We start from the raw sequence: 14,309 nt of genomic DNA, 5'->3' as shown, positions 1-14,309 counted from the left end.
TAACACTCTGGAAAAGGGATCTCTCTGGATGAACACTCTCAGGGCACACACATATTTAGCCATTTAGACAAGTGCTAAATAATAATACAAAAGAGAAAAAAAAGTTTTTAAAGCCACCCACACAATCCAAAATTTGTATCTTTCCTTGCTTTGTAGAATAGATCAATAGTAAGTTCAGAAACACATGCCTCACATTTTTGTTTTATTTAAAGGCAAAATATATCTAATATCATAGGAAACAAACTGACTCCAATCCTTAGTTGGTACAAGTTCAGGCCAGTGTAGCTTTAAACCTTCTAAGGATCTAGCCCTCTAATCTACTCCCCCACTGCACCCAGCCCGGCAAAAATCTCTGTTACTCGACAGGGTGTATTTTCTGTTATGTTGATTGGGATTGTTTTGATATTTTAAAACCTTTTAAACCCTTGAAAACACTTAATTCACCGTCTAGTTTGTATATCTGTGTTCTGTGAGCACTGTATGATGTTAATTTTTCTCACATCGTTTGCTGTTTAGCAGTAGTTGAGTAAATTAAGAGCTAAGTTTTAAAATTTCCATCTCAGCCTATATAACCATATCCTATTTTACATGTGAACTGTTAAGTCACAACCCAAAATCCTGCAAAAGTGAGCCTTTTGTTGAGAAAGATTTCTGGAGATTTCATTTTATAAACACTGTACATAGAAATAGAAGAATCTTTCTCCTGACATTACAATATTTAGAGATGCATATTTAGAGCCAAAAAGACAGCATGTTCCTTAAACTGGTCTGGCTGAATAGACAGTCCCAAACACAAACAGCTGATTACATAGCAAGTCTCAGCAGTACAGCCAACACAGCAGAAGTTGGTAAGCCAATAGAGGGGAGTCTCTCAATTGAGAGAACAAAATGAGAACAAGTATTACTTTACTTGGTGGCTGCTATGGACATTATTTCCTGTGGGACTTCCTTTGCTTGTTTTATTGGGGTACAGGAGGCAGAATTTGTTGGGTTTTTTTTCTGAAAATATTTTTCCAGTTACAGTAAGATATACAGTCATTAACATGCAATCTTTTTTCCTCACACAAAGGTAAACCATTTACTGAGCACTGTCTAGATATTTTAACTGCACTCATTATAGTGTCTATCACCTCATGCATTTGTTAGGGGAGATGAAAGATTCTCTAGGATAGCTGGAAGCCCTACTCCCTTGTTAGCAGGCAAGTATTTTCTCTACAGCTTTTGTAATACAAACTGCTTGAAGCCGTTTGTCTATGGATACTTTACTAAATCCTACTAACTACATTTCTGAATCCACCTGCAAAACAGCATGCATACTTCACCCTCATGCTGCCACTCTTTGGCTGATTGGTTTTAATAGTGTAGATGACTTGGGAATGGTTTCATGGACTGTATGAATACACTTCTGGTACATACATTTCATTTATTGTATGTCAGTTGAGAAGAATTACAGTTCCAAATATGCAGAGCTAAGACTATGATTAGTAAGTATCAAAAAGATACATCCTTCACTGTCTGTTTACCTCTACTGGGGATGACGCTATTTGCATCACAGAGAAATAGCACTTAAACAGCCTGAAAACTAATTTGAGTTTAAAGGGGCTCTGCTCAGAAAACTGTTCAGTTCTAGATCAAACAGAGGATTAGGAAACTTGCTTCAATATAAAAGCTATGGCAAAATGACAATATTGAGTTACATAATGTAACTAATGTAGTACACTTACATAAAGTCTGTAGAAGAAAATACAGAACACACTGGCATTTTACTTTGCCTCTAATAGAAGGTTACAATTCTAAAACTTTGTTGGTAAATACATTAAAAACCACAATAATATCTCGACGTCCCCAAATCAGACGTTCGTATTACAATAAATGAATTTGCAATGCACACATTAACAGGTTTCACAGAGGCCAAAACTGTAACTTGTCTAGAGCACCAACGTTAGAGAATTCGCCTTTGATTTTTGTTTTTAAGCAAGATTCACACCTGAAAATTTCTGTAATTAAATGGCTGTGTGCAAACACCACTTTTTTTTTACCTCATTCTCAGTTAAGGAAGCTGAAGGAGATGAACTCTTGCTAAAAGCAAGAGTTGAAGATTCTGCTGCTGAAGCCCGATTTCGCTTCTTCAGAGGTTTACATGCATCAGACAGATTTTTCGTTGCTGTAAAATAATTTTGGTTTACAAAGTGAAGTTTGGAACTTTAAAACGTTATCTCCCTGAAGCCATTTATAATATTCCTTCAGATAAAGGAAGGAATGATTTAGGTAGGTCTTCTGGGCACCTACGTAGGGCTTAGAAAACACAAAGTAAGTTTCTGAAACCATGTGTTTTGGCTTGATTTTAAAAATAAAGAAGTTTCTATTCATCATATATGTACTACAAATGGCTAAGAAATGTTTTCCCAATTTTTTTGGCTCATTTCTATTAAAATCAAAATATCTTGTGACATACGACCTCTTTAAAGTAGAGGTAACAGTTATCCCCTCAGATAAACATTAGAAGGCCTACGTGATCTCATCACGATCTGAGTACCGCTAACACTTTGTTAAGAGAAAGGTTATATACAGGAGCCAGGTACCAGACGTTATCTATGGCACGTCACCATCTCTACATTGCGCAGAACTTGCTGAAGCTTACTCGTCTTTGGCATATCATTATAATACCTAAAGAGACATGCTCTTACAGAAGTTACCTTAAACTTGAGTATCATTAACAAGTCTGACTTTTGGATTTTGGTCCAAGGTTATTTAGAATTCCCTCTCGTGCTCCACACTGCCTCCCACCAAGCATCCTTTAAAAGGACTAAAATCCCATAGTAACTGATTACATTGATGGTCACTGCACTTGTTTTATTGGGCTAATGCACAATGACAAATTGGAGCGGTATGATTTGTATCACTGCTCGCCAAGATCACAGGGCAATAGCTTTAATTTGGTGCCATCAAATGGTGAACTTGTGAACTGCTGCTCTAAATCAGCAATGCACAATTTCAGTTAAGTATCAAGCTGCAAAATGGTGGTAGTGAAGGAAGAGGGTGTGCTCCCCCCCATCTGTGGCATAGTGGCTGTAACTGGTTATTGCGTCAGCCAAATTTAGCCGGCTGCCTCAGACAACCTGTTTATTTTAAAATTATTTAATTGAAAAAGTTACATTAAAACTTATTCTGACCACATTACCTGACTGGTTCTTTTGTGAAGAGGAGGTTTCTGTGACCTTAGAAGAGTTTGTTTTTGCTGTTTTGTCATTGCTTGTCTCCCTCTGTCACAAAAAAAAATATGAAAAAATAAAAAAACTCCTAATTTATGAGTGGTTGGATAAAACTGGCAATTACTTCTGGATTTAAGTTATTAAAAAGAAAGTGTCTTTACAAATATCTGAATGGTACTGTAGTTAAGCTAGCCCCATTTAAGTGATTTTTAAAATTCATTTACAGCACAGGGTACAAACCCAATAAACAAATAGGAAAAATTAAAGAACACAGTATTCCAGCATCCCACTTATCCATCCCAAACTCAGCATATCAAAAAGGGGAGCTCTAAATGAACATGAAACATGTAAATTATCCTTACTATTCTTTGTCTAAACTGGTCAAATTAAAACCTTTCATTATTAAAGGTAAACTGAAGAATTAGTATATGAATTTGAGAATAAACCCTGTGCAGAATTTTAAGTCTCAGAGAGGCTTGCTTTCAACTCCACAACTTATAGCAGTGCCATTTTTAAAATTACTATGGTTAAGATTGTTTCAGCATTTCCAAAATAAAAATACTATTTTCAGGGGAGCATAAACAACACAAAAATTTGCTCCAGATTGAGAATTTATCATTAGAAGTTTAGGCCGAAAATTGGGGAAGTTTTTATCAAAGGTTTGTCAAAATTAGCCGCTGTTCCTTACACATGCCACTACTTTTTCTGTTTTTCTACGTTACAAATTCATTCAAGCAATAAGTCACTAAAATTGTAGCCGAGAATGCTTAACCCTGACAAATGCTCACCTGATCAGCAAGAATAATTCTACCGAACAGAAGTTTTTACATACTTTTTCACATTCTTCATCTGACATTCAGTTTTATAAAAGATGTGCAGGTGAATACCTCAAAGGCCAGAGGACTGGTTTCCTTTGTAAAAATAAATACGAATGGCTACTGTTCTATAGGTGTGCTACCCTGTGCTTTTACTGCCTTCTAAGTGGACTAAGATGCCCTACCACTAATGCCACCAGAGGCTCTCAATATCAGTTTTGTAAGATTACTGTTACACTTCTGTGTAAAAATGAAAGAAAATGTACAGTATAGTTCACTCTGAAATTTAAAGCATGCTTTACAGAACTCTCATTTTGTTAATGTGCATTTTATATACACCACGAAAGCACCAATGAACAGATTAGTCTTTCAAAACTTCCATAACTTATGACTTAAGCATTCAGATTTCATAAATAAGAATTAAGGACAAAAAGGAGAGGATAATGCACAGCTCTCATGCAAGAAGTAAAACGTCATGAAAAAATGTCATTAAAGCTCTTCCTATCCCAAATGATTGTAACAAAAGCCTGCAGGTAAACTTGGAATAGCAGAAGGAAGTGTATGGTTAGTGTTTGTTTTTTTGAATCATTACATAGACATTTTCACTGTCATTCACTAAATGTTTTACTAAGCAGAGGCACATACAGCTAGAAGTACTCTGGGCTGGTGAAGGCAGGAAAAAGACTAGGAGATAACTCTCATAAGAAACTGTAAAGCAACCATTCTACAATATCTGACCCTTCTGCGGACAGAAGCACAGACACTACTAAACGCATTTAGTTTCCAAATTACCTAATAGTTACACAGACCACATTTCTTGTAACTAGTTCTGATAAATGGACAATGTCAGATAGAGGACAACACTTTTAAAATGCAGTCAGCATTATTAGTGGTATGTATCCTATGGGAATCATTATTCTCATTTATTTATTTATTTTCCTGTTAATATTCGCATCGGCATCACAGCATCAAAGATACCAGAACCTCCTCTGCATGAACTATACTGCAACCACCTTTCATTCTACTTGTGATAATGTAGGCTAATTGTAGTGTACAAATGCTGGCGGGACAGTAAAGAAGTAACTTTAGGTACAGACAAAACAAGGACTTCATAGGAGGAATTAATTACAATAAGTAAACTTAATTATTTCATGGATCTAGGGTATTATAGTGAATTCAAAATCAATTAGACAAGTTTTGAAAGGGTCCAAAAACTTCTCCTAGAATATAAGATGAATATTCAACGATTAACCTGTTAGAGTAAGAAGTGCAAAAACCAGTTTTGGCCCCTCTTTCTGCAAAGGTAACAACATTTCTCTAAGAATTATCTTTGTCCCCTGCTAGTGAGCTCGTTAAGCCTGGCTATCTGAAATTCTATTTATTTTTTATATTGAACTCTAAACAAATTGTCTGAATATCCACAATATCAATAGAGATACTAAAATAACCAGTGTATCAAACAAACTGACTTCTACAAACGTGACCTCCATAATTAATTCAAAAAATAAATCCACTACCTTTCCTTATATTAGGTTGTTTCATTTAATCGCTGTACCACTGAAGTTCTGAGATAAGGTCTGTGATACTCATGCTACAGTACTGTCATAACATATTTGAAAACACTTGGGAGCTAAGCTCTCCATACAAGTAAAACTCATGAAGTTCACTGGTCTACCTACATGACTAAATAAACCTACGCTTAAGTCTCTACAAGATTTGGGCTGTATCCATATACCTAGTTTTAGTGACCTATGCAAGGAAAATTCTCATTCTCACAAGCAAGCTAAACTGAAAAGACTGATTTGTGTGATAAATATACTGTAATATTTACTGCAGTTTCCTAACTTAAGAAATGGGTCAGCATGCCACTCTACAGGCTTCCAGTTCTTGAAAAGTAGTTTTTCTGTTTTGCTTTACTTCCTTTTGTGTGTCCCCCGACTTTTGTCTAAATTAAGTATTGACTAAAGATACTCTTTTTTTACATTCTTGTATACAACTCTGAACTCCAATTCAGGAGGGAAGAACTACAAAGCATGACAACACAGAAAGGTCATGCCTCTGCACATTCCTTCGGGAAACAGATTTTCTCAGCATACATTTTCACCACAGTTTAAGTAGCAAATGCAACTTGTCAGACCTTCATGCTCATAACCAAAGATAAAAAAAAAAACCACCCCACAGCAATAAGCTCACATATATCTCTGAGTATCTACAACAGTTTGGTTTGATATACAGACATTACTTTTTTAATCCTGAAAACGGAAATGCTGACAAACTTAACTACAGCAATGTGATTGGTGCTGCTATAAACCAACCCAAACAAACCAACGACATAATTACCTTCCGATTATTCTGTTTATCCATCCTGAGTCTTTTCCTAGGTGCTTCCTGAACTTCAAAATCTTCTGTAGGTTCCTTTGTCCTCTTTTTTTGGTTTCTTTTATTTCCATGTAAGTTACCTTGGGATGGGGGATGGGGGAAACTTACATGAAAAATAATCTAAAACCCACTTTCAAATTATTTTGAACTGATCTAGTTATTTAAGTTACTTTTCTTTCAGTCATTATTTTTAAAACATAGTTAAACATTAACACAGTTTGATGACCTCCTAATGCTTAAGGTCTGGTTTCTGGTACTGAACACTAACTCTAGAACACATCCAAATCTACTGCTTCATACTCAAGTTATTTTAGAAAGATGAGTCTACCTGTATAAGCACTAGTTTAAGATCTGATTATTACTGCCCAACATTTGTTTCTTATCATCAGACTGCACATGATTGATCTATACAGCTTTTAACTCTGCTGACACTCTGTAACAGTGTCTTATCACTGAAATGAATTTTTAAGTATCCTCCTTAGGTCTCCTTTAAGTTCTGAAAATGATACAGATGAAGATACTGGTGACATCTATTAAGGGGCCTCTGGAAAAGGCAAGATATCACCAACCGTACAGATAAATTATCTCTTTCTGGTATGCCAGTTCCAGACTCTCTGACAAGCTTACTTATATTTTACAGGAGACCGTAAGAACCCCTTCTTTTGTGAACCAAAATCCTAAGAACAGAATCACAGTGGTCATTTTAAACCAACAGACTTATTCACGTATTCAGATGATTGCTCACCGTAAAGTTCAAGCAGCTGCTAAATTACAAAAGGTCAGTGACTAACCTACATACCCCTTCCACGGGTACAGCTATGGTTTGCACTCGCTCTACCTCAAAAATAGGTGAAGGTTTAGGAAGTAGTCTGTTTCATCAGGATAAAATGACAACATTATTACGCTCTCCAGTACTCTCTAGTTTATGAAGCTACAGACTTATTATTAGTATGAAGATTGCAAGCTCCAGGGGCACAAATATGTTCAACTGAAAATTGCCCTACAGCTACAAGCATTCTATTCCAGTTGAAAAAAATAGCTGTAAATATTAAAATATAGTAACTTGAAAATATGGATAATTTTAAAATTAATGTTCTTATCTAAACAATCTAGGACATATTCTATTATCAGACTCTAAATCCACAAAACAGACTGAAATGGCTCCAGGAGAACCTGCTACTTACAAAAAGCCAGCAAAAGAAATCCCACAATATTCTTCCAAGTTTAAGATAAGAGGATTTGGGTAGGGGAACGATTGAACTGACATGTTTTCATCTGTAGATAACTATAAATGTACACAATATATGTACTAGAAACACCTGGTACAGGTACAATTTCAATTACATTTCTTGCAATATGACACTGAGGAAGGTGAACAAAATTCAGCACTACAGTGTTTAGATATTTAATTTGGGATCCATTAAAATTCTAACGTCAAAGAAGACAACATCTGAGATAAAGTAAAGAGATTATGATACGTGGGCGATTACATAAAAAAATACACTCAATAACTACTTATAATGATGAACTATTTGCACACAACACAAATTTCAATTACTTCTGGATCTTGATCTCCTTTTAGGTGAGTCTTGAAACACTTTACGTTTGGCCTCTCCAATATTCTTCAATGATGAACCTTGAGAGATACAGAATGTGTTTTTTTTTTAAACTGATATCCAAATATTTGACACTTAAAATTTAAAGTTAAAAACTTTTCAATTTTCCACAAAATGATGTTATTTCACACACACACAGATAGTTAACAAAACTGACTGCCATTTTTATACAAGTTTTTCCAAGTCTCACAAACTTTCAAACACTCCCTCTCATTCTTGTCATTGCCCAAAGCAGCACCTGTTGGCTTCTAATACTTCCATAAGTCTTCTTACAGTGCTGTAAAGCTATTTAAATTTGAAAAATGATAGCTAGTGAAATTTGATAAAGTTCATGCAAATGCCAAACTATCTTCCTCCTTTCTCAAATAAGTGACTCCAAAACCCCTCAAATATTTTGCAAAATAATTGAGACTGTTTATCAAAACCAAACGCTAGACAACAGCAACAAAAAAAATAAAAGGAGAAAAAAAAAAAGTATTTGCAATCTTGTACAATGTCCTAAAAACTTTGAGTAGCACAGTAAAATGCCAAACGGATGAAAGTTTCAGAATAAAGTTTGGAACACTTCTTCCTGAGTTGATGATGGTATGAGGTAATATACTTTAGATACATATGTAAGAAAAGGTGTAGCACTGATTAAACTTTTTAAACCATTTCCTAACTATTCTATAAAAAAACCCAACTCAAATTTTACTAGTAGTAACACTTCATCTTCCCTTCTCACCATCCACTCATAACAGGCAGTGGATGCAATGGCAGCTGCTTATGGGCAGAAGAAGAATGAGAAATCAGCAATCTCTAAACAGTAGAAGGTTTACATATAACAACTTTTCAGAACAATGAGCAAGAAATGTAGACTTCATGGGTTGCGTTTATTGTAACCGCTGGCATTCCTTTGCTATTGGCACAAACACCAAGAATTAAAACTGGAAAACAGTGAAAGCTGTTTTCCCTACAGGTCTCAAATATGTGCTTAGTTTAACACCACTATGTATATCAAATTTAGTTAGAGTACACTAGCACAGTTTTACGTTTACCAGAGTCTTCTTCAGATTTGGGAGAGGTCACTATGGCAAACTTTGTGTTATAGCGAGCTTTCTGTTTTTCACTAAGCATGTTCCACTGCGATTCGAGCAATTCTTCAATCTCCTCACTTGAAGCATCTGGATGTTCAGCAACCACCTATACATGCAGAAATAGGGTTGTATTAAAAAAAGGTGACCATTGAAAAGAATGGCGTACATACTTCTATTGCTTTGGAAAACTGGATACAAACAAATAATCTAACATTTCTGCTGCAGACAGAACTAGATGAAAACCTTCTGTATCCAGTTTTTCTTTGAATAACCACTTCTCTCTCTCTGTCTCTCTAAGAAAAAAAAAAATCTATTAGCATATTCAGAAGTATTAAGAATGATTTTGGAAGTATCTATTTGCCTTTTTTAAAAAATTGAGTAATTAAAAAAAACAGAGTAAGTGTAAATCTTGTCTTGTGGTCATTCAAAAAAAATTGTATTATTTCTTGATGAAGTTTAAATCTATACCGCAAAAGACAGACAAGCAATATTGCAATATATGCCTGCCTAGAAAGACATCCAGCAATTCATAGGAGAACTCATTAAACATAGAACTCATTACACCTATCTGAGCAGAGAGATTTACACAAGCTAGCATCTGATACAACACCTTCTTATATTAATTAATCATTGTATACTATGTATATGAATATTAGGAACTCAAAAAGCTGTGTGTCTTTTCTTAATAATATCAGCTTGACACATAATAGCCATCAACATGGAATTTAAGAGAGTTTCTAGAAGTTTATTCAACACAAACAGAAAATCCAGTATTAAAAACAAAGAAAAAACCCTCCCAAACTCCTTCAGCATTCTCATACTTCTACTTAAGGAAAACCAGATTTGATTAATCATAGAAAGCTCTAAGATTGTATGACCTACAGAAATGCAACAGTAACTTTAAAAACAACCCCTCTCATCTCTTTACCTAGCATTCTCCAAAATCCTATTACTGGAGTGATGCAACCAATACCCCAAAATCATGGAGCAAAATAACAACTAGGCCAACAAAGCTGAGCGTTCAAAGAGTAACATCATTCGACAGAACAGAAATACAAATTTTATGTGATAAGTGGAAATGATTAAACCTAATTTCTTAGAACTTAGGGTCTTAAAATTGCATTTCCTGTTGCAGGATACAAGCACGACTGAAGCTTCTCCAGGGGTTAGATTAGTTGCAGTATCTTCTTTCCATTGGGATTACTCAGTGTCTAGTAGAGAAATACATGCTGTAATTTTTCCCCTAGTAGAGTACTAAGAGTTCTCTTGCTTCTATCTGGCATAAGTCATCTGCATAAAACTTGGAGAATACAACTACCTTTGGAGGCCTCTACTCAAAGTTCGATTAAAATCCAACAATGTCAAAAAAAAGTTACCAAGAGGGGAGAATAAAGACAGACCCACAAGATACCCCTCCCACAAATCTCACTTCTTTAGGAAATTAGCCTCAATTTTGACCATTGCCGCTAAGCTTAGAGTTCATTGTGCTCAACTAGGGCATAGAATTATTTAATTCTCTAAGAAATAACTAGCTTTGTTTGCACAAATGAAATACTGTTTAACATCACTTCCATTCTCACCAAAATACGAATAAAACCAACTTTCAACTGACAAGGCGCGCTGTGAAATGACAAGCAAAAGACACTCATGGTTCTTAATGGTTAAGGGATCCTTGCAAAGAATAACTCCAAGGAAAATGACCAGCAGCCTTCTCCAAAGTCTTCATACTGTAATACTCAATCCCAGCATACATACTGGAGATGATGTATCTGGTCTCTCCATGTACATGAATATCACGCGCTTCTCCCAGGTACTTAGTCTAACTATGCTACAGAACACATGGAAGATCTTTTCTTGGATCTGGGAATATCACTATAGGTATGGAAAACATGGTAATTAGACCAGGAACATCCTAACTCATCCAAGCACGGTGTATTACCTCTGCTCTTATTTGTCTTGATTTTCAACAACTCCTTACACATGCAGAAATCTTTAACTGTAAACCCTACTAGTGAAATTATTTCTTAATTTATCTAAAAACAGACTCAAGGCCTAAATCAACGGATTAAGATAAACAATATAGCTGTCTGCCTCTCACTGAACGCTATCTTTATCTCAAGTCAGACACTCCCTTCTAATGATTACTACGGTTAAATTTCACAGAGCAAGCGCCCAAGAACGCCAATAGTACACAATATATCTTTACTCTTTTGATAACAGCACAAAGCACTTAAAGTGTCACTACATCCATAAAAGTGCTCCAAGCTTTCAACGCCTCCCTCAAGGAAGCATGCCCCTTAAATCGTTAAAAACATTTTCCAGCAGTTCCAGTCTTCCAGCAGCCATAATTAATTTCTAAAAATTTCAGCCATTTCTCACCCTCCTATACACAGAAAAAGTAACACAAAAAAGTAGTAATTAATAAACCCAAACCGACATATGAATCCTAATATCGTACAAATCCAGACTCCAAGCAAAACACAGATAAGGCTAACAGAAGGGGAAACTCTGAATACTAGTTCGGATACAATGTCCACCTTCCACCACTTTAAAACTGCCATTTCAAAAGTGACATGACAGGCTGGAAGTGTCAACTAAACTCAGCTAATTTAGGTTCTGTGCAAGAAGCATGACTGTCTAAAATGGTATTTCCCTACTTTGCCAGTTAACTTCAAATCAAGAGAAAGGAAAGACAGATTCTACTGCCCTGATCAGTTAGACGGACTGTTATCTGCAGTTTTCACAACCTAGGTCTGTTCTACACACAGAAGCGCTTCTGCACCTATGAAAATGGATCACACAATCAGGCGGATTTGGGTTTTCATGACTGATCTTATTAAAAGCTATTTTAGGCAGAAATGGTAGGATGTCCTCTCTCTAAACATATGTAATATTTTGAAACTTACTTCCTTCTACTTAAAAATCTGTGCAACATCAGCCACTATGATCAGCCTGATTCTCAAGTTTATGCAAGTTTTTCAGTTTCCCGAAATGATGTCAAAGACAAGGCAATTCCTTAATGTCAAATATTGTAATAGTCTTCATATTTTCCATCTATTAATTTGAGGATTACAGTATAACCACAGTAAGGAATGAAGCTTGATAACTGGCACAGAAAATAAAAATATAACATCAGAGACTTAGCATGTCTCTTCTGTGGTCAGATAGGTTTGGCAAAGAGTCCCTAAAACCAGTCATAATAACCTAATTTCTTCCAGAGAAGTAATTTCATGTCCCTCAATATTCCACAAGAGTTCTTGCTACCTATGTTGAAGGCCAAGGAAATTCCCCCTTGCCACTGTACAAGACATAAGGTTACTTAAAGAAGAACTTGAAATAGAACTCAGGTCTTTCAAACATGAGGCAGATGATTTACCCATACAGCTTTTCATAATGAATATATCAAAATCTATACTTAATAGTCTGGCTACAAAACCCTTTCCTCCCTGGAGCCAGCAAATTGAACAGCCAATGCTTTTCTCAATTTAACCAAAGCCACTAAAAGGTATATGTAATGCTGTGTTCATTTTCGTTCTCAGTATTAGCTTAAGTTGCAATGATCTAAAAAGATCCTAAGCTGAGTCACAACTAATTGACTTCCATACAACAGAATCTGTTTTTCGATTTTTCTTTATAAAGTTCGTATCTATTAATATTTTCTAACAAATCTTCTACAATGAACTCAACCATTCAGTAGCTAAAGAGTGTCACAAAGTCACCACTAACTTTCTGGTCCTTCTGTGGGTATTACAGAATAGTACAACTACAAGAAAATAGGAGAGCTCATGCTTCTGCCAGTGCATGAAATTGTACTGCAAACGGAGCAGAGGGTTGCAAGGAAGAAAAATGATGGTCGTGATTTTAAAGAAATGAGCTAGAACAGCAGTACTGCTTTTACACTTCTAACAGTCCTCCTAAGAAATGTTGGTATTAAAGTATTTATTTATTCTACCTTGTCTTGGAGTGTAATCCTCTGAAGAGGATCTAGTTTCTCTCCCAGGAGATTGCACACTGACAGTGATTTTCACAAGCTTTGGTAACTAGTGTCTTTTGAAGCTCAGTAAAAGATTCTAGGTAGGTAAATGGAGTTTTTGAGGGCTTCAAAGACAAGGGAACACACCAAAGGAATTGAGCCACGTGTTCAGAAAGAACATACAAACGATCTACAAGTAGATTGCCATAAACAGCGTAATCTTCATTGTATTTGCCTGAGCATATGTATGCATATCTACTATTATTTTACATATGTTACAAAAAATTATGGCTAATACAAAGGACTACTAGATTATGTAGGAAGATAGTAATAACATGACTTATGCTTAAAGTACAATGGCATTATCATTATCTTGTTTATATTGCTCATCTACATTCCCTTCTTTCTCTGTTCCTGTCCAGACTAAGATTTGATGCCGGCATCCCTTGTCAAGCCCAGAGTATTATGGATTCTACAGCAACAACTAGTTTTTGTCAACTAAAGTAAAGAAGTTTCTTTAAGTACAGAAATGAGAAGAGGCACTCAACAACAATAACAGCTAAAAGAGACTAACCTCATCTCTGTGCTTCTGACAAAAGACCAAAAACTGAGATACTGCATCGCCCTTTCTGCTTCGCGGAGTAGATGCTGGAGTTTTCTTTCTATTGAGAGGGGAGCCTATCCCTCTTTTGGATTCTGCCTGTTCGGATGACTTTTGAGGAGTAGTATTCTTAGTCCCCGACTGATTGCTTTCTTGCATATCATCAGTGGCAGATAATTTTGATGTCCTTCTCCTCCTCTTGTTAGGAATGCCAGACTCCTTCATCGATTTCAGATTTTGAGTAGTTTCTTCGTTGGAGTAAGATGACTCATCTATCTCCTCTAATGGTTCCACAGCAATGCCAACTTCCTTTGCCACTTGAGGATTAAGATGAGGTCTGTCCCTAACATAGATGAAGGTGTACTTGGCCTTTCTTTCTTCCACTGTCATGCCTACTGCTTCACTTGCTTGCTTAACACCCATCTCCCACTGTGGCCGCAGCTTCCCTGAAACAGGCTTTAACATCTGCAAGGTAAGACGATAGTGTGAGAAATTTGCCCACTTTTGATTTCAAAATGCCAACACTAAAACAAAACAATTCCAAGAGACTAAGCATAATGTATAATTGTAATTCAGACATTCAAATGGAATTATATCTGCTAGTACTGATACCATGCATGAATCAATGACAAAGCAG

The 14,309-nt window shown here is 35.9% G+C and overlaps 1 protein-coding gene across 1 annotated transcript in view; it reads right to left on the bottom strand.

Annotated features, from left to right (window-relative positions):
• WHSC1 (Wolf-Hirschhorn syndrome candidate 1) overlaps nt 1–14,309 on the bottom strand; it is a 60,438-nt gene that overhangs the window by 23,223 nt on the left and 22,906 nt on the right. Inside the window, exons 4-8 of the mRNA XM_009702435.1 lie at nt 13,646–14,137; nt 9,060–9,204; nt 6,368–6,486; nt 3,182–3,263; nt 2,040–2,164 (exon numbers count right to left, since the gene is read on the bottom strand). Coding sequence (XP_009700737.1) covers nt 2,040–2,164; nt 3,182–3,263; nt 6,368–6,486; nt 9,060–9,204; nt 13,646–14,137 — 963 coding nt within the window. The remainder of the gene's footprint in view (nt 1–2,039; nt 2,165–3,181; nt 3,264–6,367; nt 6,487–9,059; nt 9,205–13,645; nt 14,138–14,309) is intronic.

This window comes from Cariama cristata, unplaced genomic scaffold, assembly GCF_000690535.1.
Source record: "Cariama cristata isolate BGI_N322 unplaced genomic scaffold, ASM69053v1 scaffold8896, whole genome shotgun sequence".
Classification (NCBI taxonomy): Eukaryota; Metazoa; Chordata; class Aves; order Cariamiformes; family Cariamidae; genus Cariama; species Cariama cristata.
The sequence above is the reverse complement of the archived record's forward strand: the minus strand, read 5'-3'. Positions and strand labels throughout refer to the sequence as shown.